The sequence below is a fragment of the Hipposideros armiger genome, unplaced genomic scaffold (assembly GCF_001890085.2).
Source record: "Hipposideros armiger isolate ML-2016 unplaced genomic scaffold, ASM189008v1 scaffold_526, whole genome shotgun sequence".
NCBI lineage: Eukaryota > Metazoa > Chordata > Mammalia > Chiroptera > Hipposideridae > Hipposideros > Hipposideros armiger.
Window position 1 is genome coordinate 202,853 of NW_017731876.1, and position 16,041 is coordinate 218,893.

The 16,041-nt window shown below is 38.4% G+C and overlaps 1 protein-coding gene across 1 annotated transcript in view; it reads left to right on the forward strand.

The window, feature by feature from the left end:
* BBS9 (Bardet-Biedl syndrome 9) overlaps positions 1-16,041 on the forward strand; it is a 373,430-nt gene that overhangs the window by 179,888 nt on the left and 177,501 nt on the right. The window contains exon 17 of the mRNA XM_019668469.1: positions 8,291-8,443. Within this exon, the coding sequence (XP_019524014.1) occupies positions 8,291-8,443 (153 nt within the window). The remainder of the gene's footprint in view (positions 1-8,290; positions 8,444-16,041) is intronic.

The following is a 16,041-nucleotide window of genomic DNA, read 5'->3' on the forward strand; positions in this document are numbered from 1 at the left end:
GCTAAAAACTCCCTCACAGACAGTGCCGTGTGAGCTGGTGCATTGTCGTGATGCAAGAGCCATGAACTGTTGGCGAAAAGTTTATGTTCTCTNGCTTTGTGCCCACAGTCAGATATGTGCCCACACCTGCCACTGTCATATCTGGCTCTGTCACTCCAATATCTACCATCACATCTCACCATCCATTGGGGCCTGGATCACTGCAGTGTGCCACTTCGTCACCTACACCTGCCACCTCCAGCAGGGCCTGCTGCAGCGGGATGTGAAGCTAGTGCTGCAAAAGGAAGGGTAGCTGGCCTAGCCCAGCTCAGCGGCCTCCCCAGGAGGCGCAGGACATTGCCTGGGCCTGGAGGTGGGCTCCGGGCTGGGCCAACACCTGTCTCCAGATGGACAGACACACAGAAAGACAAGGTCCAAGAGCTGGCCCTGAGCCAGAAATCAAACGTCCGCCCAGGAGGGACAGATGGCTGGGACTGGGGGCAGCAATGATCTGGCACCAAATACCTGCCCTAGGACAGATGGACGGGCCGACACACTGTACCTCAGTAGATGACCTGTCTTTCTTCCCCTTCGAGTTGTACGACTCCCAAGAAATCACCAAACACCAAGGAGCGCGGAGCCTTAAACACCGACAGTGGAGTGAGGCAGTTCCCTGCCTCGCAAACCAGCACACTCTGAGAAGATTCAGAACTACTCTACAGCTCTTATCGTGCTGTGTGCTTTGCAGCTCCCTTCCTGTTGTCTAATTCTGCTGTGTAGTCGGCCTTCCCGCACTTTACCATGGTAATTAGCACTTGCCGGGAAGCCCTGGCATTTTCGTGGCCGTTGGTACCTTACTGGGGTATCCCTGAAGCAGTGGGGGCGGAAGCAGCGTTGCTCTTCCCCCGTCATCCACCTTTGCACGTCTACAGTGAGATCCTTGAGGGCATTGCTTTATTCGTGATTTTATCTCCAGCATCGCGCACTGAGTTGTATAACTGAGTGAAAGAGCGAATAAATACCAGCCTGGCTTTAGAATCCTGCCTCTGAGCTTAGCTTGTGTAGGACCTGGGTCTGCTCTAGAGCATTCCGATCCCGTATTTCGTCATCATCATTCTCCCTTCTCCCTTTCCGCTCCCTCCCCCACCATAGTTGTGCTCTTTCTCTTTTTCTCCTAAAGCAATAAGCCTTCAGTGACATTTACAGAGAAAGGTAAACGCTGTTATGTCTGACCTTGGTCCTAGTATCCTTGATGGGGAGGAGTGAGGAAAGCATCTGAGCAGCACCATGGGCAGAAGCCAGCGTCCAGAATGAGCCTGGGTGAGGGGCGTGCTGGGGGGGCCCCAAGGGGAATGACATGGCTGCAGAGAAGACCGGGGTGTTTGTCACGCACCACGGCAGGTGCACCCAGTCCATTTTATCCCTCTATAATTGAAAAAGAGGCTGGAATGAGAGGAGATATCTTCTTGAATCCTGGCTGAGGATGACAAACTGAGGTCCTGATAGCCAATTTAAAGGTGTCTTATATTTATAGAATTTGTCAAGGTGCCATGGGGAATATAAATAAATATTTCACATGTCCACATGCCGTGGTACCCTAGCTAGACCTTAGGCTCCTTAAGCAAAAAGACTGAGTTCATCTTGGTGCTCCCAGCATTTCTTTCTTTATGAAATTGCACGTAATAGATGCTCAATAAATGGTGAATTAAATGGAATAGGGGATGTAGTTCCAGATCTCAAAAAGTATATAATCTCCTTGAAGAGACGGAATATAATCATCTGGAAAGTTAAGTAAGAATACATGGTTGTGTGTGGCTAAATATGTAGTGAACTGCAGGCATACTAAATCTATAAATTCAGAGAGATGCAGTATTGTGAGGCAGTTAAGATTAACGGCTAAATTTTGGATTAATGGCCCGAGTTCTAGTCCCTGCTCCGTCACCAACTGGCTAGATGAACTTGCAGATTACTTAAGCTCTTCTGTGACTGAGCATAACAATATTTCCCCCATAGGGCTATTGATATTTAAACAACAGAGCGAATGTAAAGTGCTTAATTTTACACTTTATGCTGGCCTATGGTAGGCTGTTAGAGATGGTAGAGAAAGAAAGTTTTCTTGGGGTCGGTGAGATTGAAGCCCGGTCCTGAAGAATAGGTAGGATTTTGACAGGCGGGAAGAAGCATAGAGAGCGTGAATTCTAGCTCTGACATTTAATTTGTTTTGCGACCTTTGGCATGTCTCTGAAATTTGCTGTGCCTAATTTGCCTTTTTCTTTAAAGATTTTTATTGGGGAATTGGGGGATGGGAACAGCGCTGGGGAATTGGGGGAAGGGGAACAGACAAGTTGCTGTCCTTTTGTTCTTCAGNGCAGCCTTTTCAGCACTTCCAAATAGCAAACTTGGTTAACTGTTTGTCCAGTTGGTACAAATTCATAATGAATAATCCCTCTGATATCAAAAAAAGGTTAGCAACATTGTTGCAACAAGTTCGCGAACTTAATTGCCAGACCTCGTAATTCTGACATAAAACTCTTCATTATTATTTATTGATCTGTTATTTATTTCAACATGCCTGTATACATAATGAAAAAATTTGACAATTGAACAACTATGGAAGCCTTTCAAAATGTCACTTAGCAGTGATATGTAAAGTTAAATGTATTGAGAAAAATGTAATTCATGTGAAAGTAGTATTCTTAATGTATAAAATGACATGAACTTCAATAGAGCAAATTTTGCCTTCATGCACATAATTTATTGCAAATTGTTAATTGTAATTTGAATGTTTAGTAACAAAAAAGCTAAAGATTAAAAATTTGGAGAGGTAGAGAAATTATTAGATATAGTCATATAGAGTCTTTCTAATATAAATTTTATATTTATTGCTCATTTTAGCTGGTAGCCTTAAATTAGGGCTAAAGTGTTGGTTTAAAGATAATTCAGTAATTGAATATAACTATACATAATGTAAAACTATGATGATTTTAGAAATATGGTATTACCGAGAAGGCTGATTTCATGCCTCTGTTCCTGTTTAAGATTTTATTTTTGCCTTGCACTTTTTGACAATAATATAAAAATATGGATTATGATAATTTGTAGCTATTTCAATTATGCTAAATGAAATGGGCATGCAACAAATGTTTCAACCAAGATACGTACAAACTATTAGTAGTACAAACTTTTTTGGGGTCAAATTATTTGTCAAATCTATGAATCTACATTTCTCTGTTTTTATTTCAGGCATTCCTCGAGTTATCCAATGTAAATTTAGACTTCCCCTGAAATTAATCTGCCTACCAGGTCAGCCTTCAAAAACTGCAAACCACAAACTGACTATCGATACCAACAAACCTCCCATTAGCCTTCTCAGCCTGTTTCCAGGTAGGACTTTTGAAATAACATGCCTGTAATATCAGAAATGTGAAGAATTCAGAATGGAATCCCTCATCAGCAGGTAATGATGGGGTAATTATCAGATAATTGTTAAGTCAGAATATAAAAATGCCTCAAGGATTTTCCCCTCAGTGTTTGCCTGTTCAAAGGCGAATAGCTTATATCAACAAGGTAATAAGGTGTACCTTTTAAGTTTGATTAAAATTATTATAATCATTATTTTGCTTCAGTATTCAGAAATGAGAACATCAAATGTTTCTTTTTAGGCTGTGGAATTTTTTGCCTTGGAATGTAAATATTTATTATTCCTCTTCATTGTAGGTTTTTGTATATGTACCTTTTTAAGTATATTCTTCTGCCCCTGAAAAGAAATCTCCTAACTGTTGTCTCCAGCAGCTGGAGGGGGTAAATGTTTGTTCTCTGGCTCTGATCGTTTAGAAGGGACTTTGTATATAAAGCTTGAATAGCACAGTGAACATTTGGGGTAATTTGTGAAGGTGTGACTTTCTCCAGGTGTCAGTTTTTTCTGAGTAGCTTAGAAAAAAAGAGAGGCTTTGATTGGGTAAAACATCTTTAGTAACTAGGGGTTCTAATGTGTCCCATCTATTCACTTTCTTGGTGATGGGGTGGAAATAAAAAACAAATCTGGGAATAAATCAACCCTTTTAAATTCCTCATTAAAAATCGGCACTGGTGACTATGAGACGCGTCCTCACTCTTGCGTTAGTGGGTAGGCTTTAGAATACAAAGAGTATTTCCCACAAGGTTTAGAAATTTATGGTAAGTCAACTTTTGTGTTATTAACTGCTTAAAGTGCTTAAAATTTATTTTTCATTAATTTGAAATGTTTAAGAAGCCTTATTTATATATAACTATGAAAAACCTCTGAAACTGAATGCTCTTTATTACAATTAATCTATTCTTTAGTTTGAATTGAGTTTGGGTGTCTATATACATATATAGTTAGCAAACAGTTTTGTACCTTTTGGGTTTTCCCTTCCCTTCCCTTCCCTTCTCTTCCCTTCTTAGTCAATTTTCTTATAGCAAATTTGGATTATAAAAAAGGCAGATTTTTTTATAAAAAAGGAACTAATACATTTGTTTACATTTTATATAGTTCCTTGGGTCTCCTGTATGATCCTGGAAATTTAGTTGGAAATTATATGTTGCACACCGCATTTACTGGTGCCTTTGAAAAATGTTTAAGCCCCTGGCTTCTGTGTGGTTGCTCTTCACTGCAGATGGATGAAACCCACAGAGATGGAATAAAAACGCATGCTTTTGACCAGAGGTAGTCTCTGTAAGATATGGATTGAACAAGTACTAGAAAGTTTAGATAACTCATCCGCTTTGCCCCTGATTTGGGGCTCAGTTCTTCTGATGTCATAGATATCTTAGGCTTATCAGCATATATTTGCTTATTGCTCACTTTAGAAAAGGGACTCAATGACAGATTTAAAAACCAATTTCCCTCCAGATCCAATGTATGTTATATAGCATGTTCTCTTTTTGGAGTTCCTGGATTTGTGTTCATGTTGAACATGCTGGAATCCTGTAATTGTTTAAAATAAGCACTCTTCGTACATTTTCATTTTTCACTTTTCCTGAGTACCTTTCACTCTTGGTATATATAAGACTTTTATATGTTGATGTCAAGTACAGTCGCTATTGCAAACCTACTTTTTAACTGAAATAATGAGCTTCATAGAGAAGAAATAAAACTACTTTTAATCTACATGTCTTCCTATTTGTGTATTTCAGTTATTTTTGTGAACAAATATAGGTACATTTAACATAACTTTAATTTTTCTTATTACAAAATAAATGTGAAATCTAGAAATGGATAACCAAAGAAAAATGAAACAAAAAAAAAGTTACTGGTAGTTCTACCACCCAGCAAAATCTACTTATATTTCATTACATTTTCCTAATCTTTTAAAACAATGTTTTCTCTCAGCATTTAGTTCCCCCAAAGGATTTTATTATGCATAGTGTTGTGAGACATCTTTCTATATAATTAGATTTTTTTTATTATGTGATTTTAGTGATCATATAGTATTCTATCATAAATCCATACCATAAAATCATTTGACTAGCATTATATTTTTGACATTTATGTTGTTTTCAGTTTATTAATATTGTAAGTATATTACAGCAATACTCTAAATTTATTATTATTTCTTTGATGAATATTTAAAAGTGGAATTACTAAGTCAAACAAAGGATAAAAATATTTTTAAAGCTTTTGAAATATAATGTGGTATTGACTTCCTGAAGGGCCGCATCAGTTAACCCTATTAACAGTGTTTGAATGGGGGTATCTAGTATCCCAAATCCTTGCCAATAGAAATATTATAATTATAAAAGCTTTTATATGCTTAATGGCTATTTAGAAAATCTTTATTTACATATGTGTATATAAATAACTATCTGGCGTGCTTTTGGCTAAATGTGACTGAAGCAATAATGAAGTATTTTTTTAATGTCATATAAACAGAAATGGAGAAGTGGGCAGGGGAAACTGCTATAGTGGTTTGTGAATGTTATCCAAGACCCATCTCTTTTTTTTCTCTGCAATGTGCGTTCTCTAGTCTGTTGGCAATAAGATAGCTGCTTCAGTGTCAGGCATCATAACTGACTACAAGGCAGGAGGTAGAGGAAAGAGATAGCAATAGCAATGAATATGGCTTTTATCAGAAAGGCATGCTTCTAGAAAGTTCTTAGGAAATCCCTTCTTAGGTCTTGATAGCCATAATAGTGTCACATGGCCTCTTCTGTTGGGTTGTCAGAAAAGTCATGACGTATTTTTTTCTATGTTTTTCATTGCAAAAATGTGTCATGGCTTTTCTGACAACCCAGTAGTTGTACAGGGGGATAAGAACTAATGTAGATGCTCTAGGTTGGAAACAGGTGTTAAATTAGCTAACATGCAGTGTATGCTATGATACCAGTACTTTTGTACAAAAATTTTACTTAAATGTAGTAACAAATAGCATGCCATTGTAACAGTCTTTCATGCTACTCAAATATATAGCTATCTTTCTTTGTCAATAAATTTATATTTTTATGATTACATAGTATTCTATTGTTTAGAGGTGCCATGTACATCGATTTTATTACTTCTCTGTTTCTCTTTGGAGAAATTCCTTGAAGACAAATGACAAAGTTAGAGAATATATATGAAAACTTTCTTCAAAGGCCAAACTTTCTTCCAGAATAACCATACCAGGTTATATGCCCAACATCAGGGTTCATGCCCAGGGAAGCAGCTAGATTTAAACCTTNTCCTCCACAACTAGACTGAAGAACAAAAAGACAGCAACTTGTCTGTCCCCCAATTCCCCAGCACTGTTCCCATGCCCCCAATTCCCCAATAAAAAAATCTTTAGAAAAAAGAATTTATCACTTAACTTGTTTTTTTTTTAAAGATTTTATTGGGGAATTGAGGGGAGGGGAACAGCATTGGGGAATCCAGGAAGGGGAACAGACAGGTAGACAAATTGCTGTCCTTTTGTTCTTCAGTCTAGTTGTGGAGGACGTTGCTTCACTGGCCCATGTTGATATTATCATTGTGCTCTTCCCAGGTGAGGCAATCAGTCACCCGTCATTGGTTGGCCGCGCACGCTGGCTGCCAGCCACTCACGTAGTTCACGGCAGCCCACTGCAGCCCCGCTGCAGCCTACACTGTCACTGGTGACTCACTGCAGCCCAGCTCCAGGTCGAGCTGTTGTTCACCATCTTAACTATAGAGGGCGAGCGTCACTGGCCCTCATGTGGGATCTGAACCACAGCCCTGCTGCTCAGAGCTGGTCCTCCCAAGCGAGCTCTTAACCAGCTGAGCCACTCGGCTGGCCCAATCACTTAACTTTTGATAATGGAACTTTTTGTTTTCCTTCAAGGGAATATTCTTGAATTTAGTTAGTTACTTAGTGCTTCTAAAATTGGTATTAAAAGAAGTTAATAAAAATTACAAGTTTTTTTTTATATCATGTATCTGGAGAATACATATAATGAAAAGATAAGGAAGTTTGGCTTGATGTCAGAAATGTAAACTATAGTATGTTTGATTTCTGAACATTTTCAATATGCTATTTATTTCAGAACTAGTTTGTGACTGTTTTGTAAAGCTGAATTAGCGGTTTACCTGGTCTAATTTCATAGAGTGTTCCTGCTACTCTATGGACTTTGACTACCTTTTTTTAAATTTTAATAATATGAAATTCAAAAGGGACGAGACAAGTTATAGTGAAAAGAGTCATTTCTGATTTTCATCCTCCAGTTTCCTCTTTGGAGGAACTTATGTTGATTAGATTCTTGTGTATCTTTCTAGAACTATCCTATGCAGTCATAACTATGTTCATATACAGATGTCTTTTTAAAAAATATGTGAATGGCAGCACATTATGCATACTATTCTGTCATCATCATCATCATTATTATTATTATTTTGCTTTGTTTCATTCAGCACATCTTTGGATATCCTTTCATATAAGCAGCGAGTACTCCTATAAAGTAGTCCTTTTTATTTAAACTGTCTGTATTGATGAGTATTTCTTCTCGTATATTTATTGTATCTAAACTTTTGATTCCTCTGCATTTGATTTTACTATAAAGGCTAGGGGAGAAATTCTTATTTTTTTCCCATGTGTTTAATCAGCTACCATAAAACATCTATTAAATAATCTGTCTCTTCCTCAGTGATACTGTCATGTTTGCTACATTTTTGTTTGACCTATTCTACTCTGTTAGTTATGTATTAATGTACCAAATACTACGCTGTTTTAATTCTCTTAACTCTATAATAAGTTTATGTTTCTTCATTATTCTTTCAAACTTTCATTGGCATTTTCTGTATTCTTACTTTAAACATGTTTTGTGCACATTTAACCTGAATTTAAGACATTCTTCATTGTAGCTGCGGATAAATGGTGAAAAATTAGAAAACCTCTTATCTGAAAGAGCTGTTCAATTCCGGGCCATTCAACGCCGGCTATTAACAAGGTTCAAAGACAAAACACCTGCCCCCCTCCAACACCTGGACACCTTGCTAGATGGAACCTACAAGCAGGTAAGTAGATCAGTGACGGTTTTCCATTGCTGGGTATAACTTTTTCCCTCATCCTAGGGCCATGGACCAGAATATCAAGGTAAGGTATTTCTTTATATATGTCTTACGGAGTGATGAATAGCCCACAAGCTTTACAGTCAGAAGAACCTAGGTTCAGAGTCAAGCTCTGCCACTTTTTAGCTACTCAACCTTGAATAAATTACGTGAGATCCACTGGTTTCCACATTTTACCTCGCAGGTCGTTGTGAGGATTTTTCAGTCATTTATGTGAAGCAGCCAACACAATGCCAGGCACTTGGTAAGTGCTGGATAAGTAGTAGCTGTTAGGATTAGTGTTATTATTAGACAATTCTTGGTGCATCCTACAATTATAACCACAGTTCTCTAACTGCTTTATGGAGCAACTGGATTACGCTTCTAGTATTACGTCAGTTGATGTTTTGAGATAGAATTCTTAAAGAGCCCTTTGTTCTAGTTCAGAGAGTCCTTCTTCTTCCTCTTCCCGAGTCTTCCTTCCACCAATGGTTTATCATTTGCATGGCTACGGTGATCTGATGCTCATTCCAAGGTATTATGTCTCCAAAAACTGTTCCACACTATCATATATGGCTTGAATAATTATTTAAAAAATTTTAACTTCACGGATAAAGCCTTTACCAGTTCCACTGTAATGAAGGCAGCTTTGAATGTCTACATTATGCCTTCTCGTATTTCCACACAATATCACTAATCTGTTTCAAAATCAGGTTGGCGGTCTAAGTATACTGTTGATTTTTTTAACTGAGATGGTTGTGTATTCACATGCAGGTATAGCAAAAAAATGCAGATAGACCTCATATATCCTTTACCCACTTCCCCCAGTGGTGATACTTTGCAAAACCACATAGTATAATATCACAGCCAGGATACTGACATTGATAAAATCCACAGATTTTATTCAGAGTTCCATAATTTACTTGCCCTCATTTGTGTGTGTGTGTGTGTAAGGTCTGTATACTTTTGTCGCATGTGTAGGTTCATGTGTGCCCCGGACATTCGAGCTACTGCACAGCTCCGTCACCACAAGACTCCCCCATGTTGGCCTTTATTACCAGTGTTCCCCCTGCCCCCGCCCCCCCCACCACATTCTGTTACTTTTAAAAGGACAAATCAGGTATGTTTTTTCAGAGTTAGCTTCCCGATGGGAAAGAAAAATAGCTTACTATGTAAACATCAGTAACTGTATAGACAATATACTTGCGTTTTGAAATTGTCATTATTACTTGAAAAATGAACAATTTCAGGGGCAGTCTATAGCAGCAGCAGGCCACTAAGAAGAACATTGGCTTGGGGTCCAAAGACCCCAGTTCTGTCACTTATTAGCTGTGTGGCTTTTGGCAACTCCCTTATCCTCTCAGAACTTCCGTTTCTTTCCATAAAGTGGGATGAATACTCAGTATGTTGTTGCAGAGCTTCTATTTCCATAAATGTATGTGGAAATGCTTGGTAAATTGCTCTGTAGGTACAGACTGCCAGTTTCTTTCGTACCGGAGCAGTCATGAAAGTCCTAGTGGGCACCGATGATCTTGCTGTACCATACTCCTTTGCTGTCTTCAGTTCACTTTTTGTTTTGGTTTGGTTTTCATTTCCTCTCTTCGTTCATATCTGTTTTGTTGACCCGCCTATCTCATTCTCAGGCCTCCTCTCCTGCCGCACCTGCTGTACTTGGGGCTGAAGATACGCTGAGTCGTGTCTTTAACGATGCTGGATCTTTTTGTGGACACAGTGACAGAGGGGTGTTTAAAGGGATTTGATTTGATAAGGATGCTTGACTTAATGCTTTCCATGTTTCCTACGTAGCGAGACTTCTTTTGTCTTTAGTACATGTAAGGTGCTGGGTTTTGTTTTTGTTTTTCTGCTTAGCCTCAGGGTTAGGTTTTTCCATGATGTGTAATATTACAGACAAGATGATCAAAACCATGGGTTTTTTTACTTGAATCCATATTTTTAAGTTTCCATTCTTTTTAGATTAAACAAGAGAATGATCAAGCTTTTGGAAGAAAAATATGAATACTGTAAGAAATGTGATTTTGTTTTAATGTAACTTCCCACTCAATTTTATTATATATATATATTCACATTAAATTATAGTGAGATATTTGAGATTTGAGTGTTCCCTATTTTAATTCTTTTAAGTTAATTTTTAATGACATAGTTAATATGTGATATAGCTTCCCAAGGAAAATGACAAGATTGTACACAATGCTGAATTCTCCAGCATTGCCCTTTCTCATCTCTTCAGAAGCGTGACCACTTTTATATGTTTTTGTGTCTTTCCAGACCTTTTTTAATTTTTTGCATTCAGAAATGTAATATTATTTGTGAGGCTAAAAGAAATTCTATAAATAGCATCATACTGTATTAGTCTACTCTTTTTTTTCTTTTTCTTCTACCAGTGTTTGCTGGAGCTCTTTCCATATTAATGTGTAGATCTACTTCTCTATTTGTAACGGTTGCCTATTATTTTATAAGATGGACAGTCTACTCTGTAGTGTGGGCAAACCACATTTTACTAAAGGATAAATCTTAATAATAGTTTTAATGTTGAGTCCAACACTGAGAAAAATCCCTTATAGACAACGCTATTGTGACCAAACAGGCATGTGACATAGCTCACTATCGCATACCTCTGTTTAGTGGAAGTGTCTTTTAGCTTTATACTTTGCCTGGATAGTGGGCATGATTCACTTAGCAGATTAGCCAACCCCATGAAATAATGACCTGTGTTAGAGCCTGATCTTACCCTCCATGGCGTAACTCCATTGCATGACTGTCACTAGATTTTTTTGAAGTGTTTTCCCACTATACCAGTTTAAAATTAGATCTGCTGTCTGTATGGAATCCTTGTTTTCTCATGGGCAGGGAGCTTTTCATTTTTCTGTTAGTCCTTCTGTGGATCTTACACCTCTTTAGTTCCACCAGGAGCAGCAAGAGAAGCACTCTGAGCTGTGCTTAGAGTGAACGATTTACATTCTGTCCCACTCATCGCCATGCATCTGGGTGATGATAAATTGTCACCATTTAATGAAACAGTGGTAATTGGCTTATGTGAAAACAGAAGCAGTAGTCAGTATCCAAAAACTAGTGTGTAAACTCTGTGAAGGCAGGGGCTTTTTTGTTTTTTGTTTTTTTGGTCTTATTCAGCACTATATTCTTGGCACAATACATTTCTTGCCACATAAATATTTGTTCTATGAATGCATGCTTTATTGCCATGATTTCTTGAAACTGTATGTCTGTGACAAGGGGAGCCCTGCAAAGAACAGAGCAGCAGAGAATTCTTTCAGTTTAGGCTCATAAATCATCAGGATGGTTTCTTCTAAAATCCTCAAAAGCCACTAAAAAATGAAAACTCTCTTCTCTCTTCTTAAATAATAAGATAAACTGTCATAGCTAGGAAGGTTTTATAGCTACACATTCTTGACTGAGAAAACCTTTTCTGTTTTTGTTTTTTGTGTGTGAATGTTTGTGTGCCAGAGTTCAATGTGAAACGATCTGTTGAAATACATCTGTGCAGACAGGATGTTGGTGAGGTCACATGCCTTCATATTCTAAATGGCATGAGAATTATTTGGGCTTTTTCAGTATTAATACATCTCCAGAGCATGAAGAGTTTGAATGTCTTCGTTTCCTGTTCCTCTTGGAAAGCAGAATATTTTTCATAAAACATACCTTTGGAGCAGCTCGGAAAGGATATGGAAATGTGGGACTGGAGGAAGTTGGGGAGTCTTATGGGTGACAGGTGGTCCAGGAGCTGCAGTGACTTCCAGCAAACATCATAGGACACACGGAAAGTGCCGCCCTTCATGGAAGAATGGTTAGGCATTGCTGAGTTGGTTGTGATGTTGAGAGAGTTTGTACGGTATACTCGTTCATGTAACCTGTAGGCTCTGAGGTCAAGGTTTGGCTTGTTACCTCTTCACTCAATAATAGTAGCCTTTGTTATTATTTAGGCACCAAAAGGCCGGTTTACCAGACGCAGAAGTAGGTAAGGCCAGGGCAGGCCCTATGGGACCTGTGTCCTTGCTGGCTAGCAGAAACTGGGGGTACCGCTCGCTCATACAGTGAGCCAGTGAAGTGGGCCTCTAGTCTTCCAATGACCTGGATTTAGGAGCCTTTGATTCTGTCTGGTTCATCAAGAACCTAGTAGAGAAAGCATTGCTCCTAAGGTTGCAGTAAGACATCCAATATTGTTTCCTGTAAATACACAGCAACAAATGCCCTAGGTTTTGAAGTGGCATATCGGACGGATCCGAGTATAACGATTAAGAGCTCCGCATCTACAGTCGCTTGTATTTCAGTCCTGGCTCTGTGACCTTGGGCAAATTACTTAAACAGGCAGAGAGAGAACAAAACATTCCCGCCTGTAAAATGGTGCCTCCTTCCTGGGGTGGTTGTGAGACTTGAAATGTGTAAACACATACATTGCCTAGAATAGTGCTTGAAACACAGCAGTCTCTCAACAAACGTTAAGCAATTCATCTTTCCTTGACTAATAAGTTATGCCATCTCAAAAGCGCTGCTATTCATTGATCAGACAAAAGAGGCCATCGTAATTCATCATCTTTCTGAAACTGCTGCCTGGCAGTCTCACAGACCTAGACCTTAGCTGAAAACCCAGGAGATCCGGGGTTCTCAGGGGCATCCCCAGACTCCTTTACAAAACCTGTCTTGGGTAGTTTGGTTCCAGAGAGGATACTGGGAAGGAAGGGGCGTTAGGATCATGATGTCAAGAGGCCATCTTCTCCAAGCCCTGATTGTTTGTTTCATCCGGATGTAAATTGCTAGAAGGAAAATTGCTCAGTCAAAAAGGCTCACTCTCTCTCTCTCTCACTCTCTCTCTCTCTCTCTCTCTCTCTCTCTCTCTCTCTCTCTCACACACACACACACACACACACNGTGATTTCTTTTATAATCAGAATGTATAGTAAAATAGGGACATATATTTTTTTGAAAAATAAAGATGTTAGCAGGAGGAACATACACACACCCCTCTTATAGAAACTGATGATGTTTCTGTGGCTAAAATCATTACAGCTTCTGGAATACATAGATTGATGGCTGGTGAAGTAGACATGAACACAACTAAAAACTCTAGAATGAGGCCTGGAAATCAAAGACAAACTTGAGAAGAATGATCAGAGTCTGTACTTTTCACGGTCCCTGTGACTGGTCATGATTGCAGCCTTCTTTGCCTCGGCACCATTTTGTTTCGACTGGCTTTACTCTTCACTTGGATGATGTAATCGTTTGGATACAGTTCTATTTGTTAAACTGTTATCTTTACTTAAACTAAAAAATTGCTGCCAACGCTTCTTTGGGAAATTGTGCATACCTGTTTGAAGTGCAGTTGATGATGCTGTATGATGAATCTGCAATGGAGACCATTGAAAAAGGCACAAAGTAATTTTTGTGTGTGCAAGTGGGGATATATATGTCCTGATGCATTATATTTATTCCCTTTTAGATAAAGTAACTCTTAGAGCTGTGGGACATGGTGACCATTATCTAAATATCACCCAATATTCAGGTATATAACTGATTTATTCACAGCTATTTGAATATATGGCAGTGCTGTGACACAGCCATCGTGTGCGCAGTCCGACTAAATAGTACGATAGGACAGGACCTTTTCAACCAGGAACCCAATGGACTGTGTAAACTGAAACTTGCAGAGCAGCCGTTATAATTCCCTGATGATTTTCATGGCTTCAGTGACCCATAGGATTCTACCTAGGAATTGCCCGAGGGTATAAAAGGAGATAGATAGGAAGAGAGGAGAGCTTTCTGGGGTTGAGGTGGACGTCAGTACTCCCGACTGCTCTGTCAGAGGATTCATCCCCAAGAAAGGCATACAGCAGTTTGTGCCCAATCTGCATTTGGCATTTTTCTTCTTTGTGAAAGGAACATAGTCTTTAGTCTAGAAATCTGGATTGACAGAAAAGCGATACGTATGGAACGAACACAGTGTTTCTTCCCTAGTAAACAGTTAAGCGCTTCATAAGTCATATAGAGTTGCCCTTGGATCTTGGGTGGTGTTTTCTGTGGGTTCCACATATTCAGCTCTTTTTAAAACCTGCGTGACAATCAACAAGGCTTGAAGTGAGCTATATGGTCATTTTAGTTTAATTTCCTGATTTGGTATATAGATCAGCCAAAGCAGACAAGAAAAAAGCCAGGGCAGCTCGTTGTCTCAGATACTAAATCACATTCTCTGGGGGACTGAACAGGTTTTAATTTTCAGAAAGTAGAGCAGTGTAATTCAATGTAATTCGAGTTTATTATGTGAATTGTGAAAAAAATGAAGCATCAAAGATAAGAATATCTAGGAAAAGTACACTAGCAAAATTTCTGAAAATGATTTCCACAGTCTTAAATTGAAAATAATAAGACAGGTGATGGTTACGTCTATTACCTTGATTGGAGTGATAGTTTTACAGGGCTACACATATGTCTAAACCAGTAACATTGTATACATGAAATATGTGCAGTGTTTTGGTGTATCAGTTATACCTCTGTAAAGTTGTTACAAATGACAAGACAGGGCACATTTTATGAGAGCCAATATTTGTATCGTGAGAATTGTAAAATAGTTCTACATGGAAGTCAGTTACTTTGACTGACTCAGCACAGTGGGATTTTAGGAGGAATATGCTATTGCCTAAATATTTCTGCCTTGCCATTTCTTAAGATCAAGCTCCACACAGTGACTTATTGTCTCACACAACAAACACTGCCATCTCTTTCTCCCTCCTCCGTCCTGCCCTTTTCTGTCTGTATCCTTTCCTTGGCCTTCTTCTCTCTAGTTCTACTTTTATCTTTCTTGCTGGTATATTTATTTGTACCTTGCTTTGTTCCACTTGTTTGTTGAACGGTTTAAAATAATTTACAAACATTTTCATAATGTGAAAGGAAAAAATAAATAGTTGAAGGAAGCAGAGCAGAAAAATAAGAGCAGGAGATTAATAAAAACAAGAATAAGATCAACACTCAGAAATGTGTACTATACAACAGGTAAGATGCTAGCAGCCTATAAGTAACAAAAAGCATTTCAGTTTTGAGTTTTAGAATGTTCAAAAGATTAATCAGTTGTTTAGGAGATTCACAGCCTTTACAGATGCTGAGTCCAGATGAAATTTCTCTTCTCAATATCAAAAACAACTTTCCTTTTTCAATAATGTCTCTATAGTTTAGTTTATAATTATGATTATTATACTTATGTAATTATAATTTGTGAGTAGCAGATTTCTTAGAGCTTTAAAAGTCATGCTAAAACTCCATATGTATATGTATAATTCTATCTGAGTGCAAATTAATGCAGTCTAAGCTGCAGCTCAATTCAAGGAGAAATTTAGAGTATCTAGTGTTGCAAGTTTTCGGTAAGAATTGGACAAGCAAACTCGGTAATCCATCAGTGAGATGTAGCTGGAAGGAGTTGTGTGTTTTGATTTTAAATGAGCAAGATTAGAACATATTTGAATATTAATTGAAATGATTGAGTTAAGTGGGAGAGGCTGACGATCGGGAAAGAGAAGGGGATCACAAGGCAATGAAGTCTC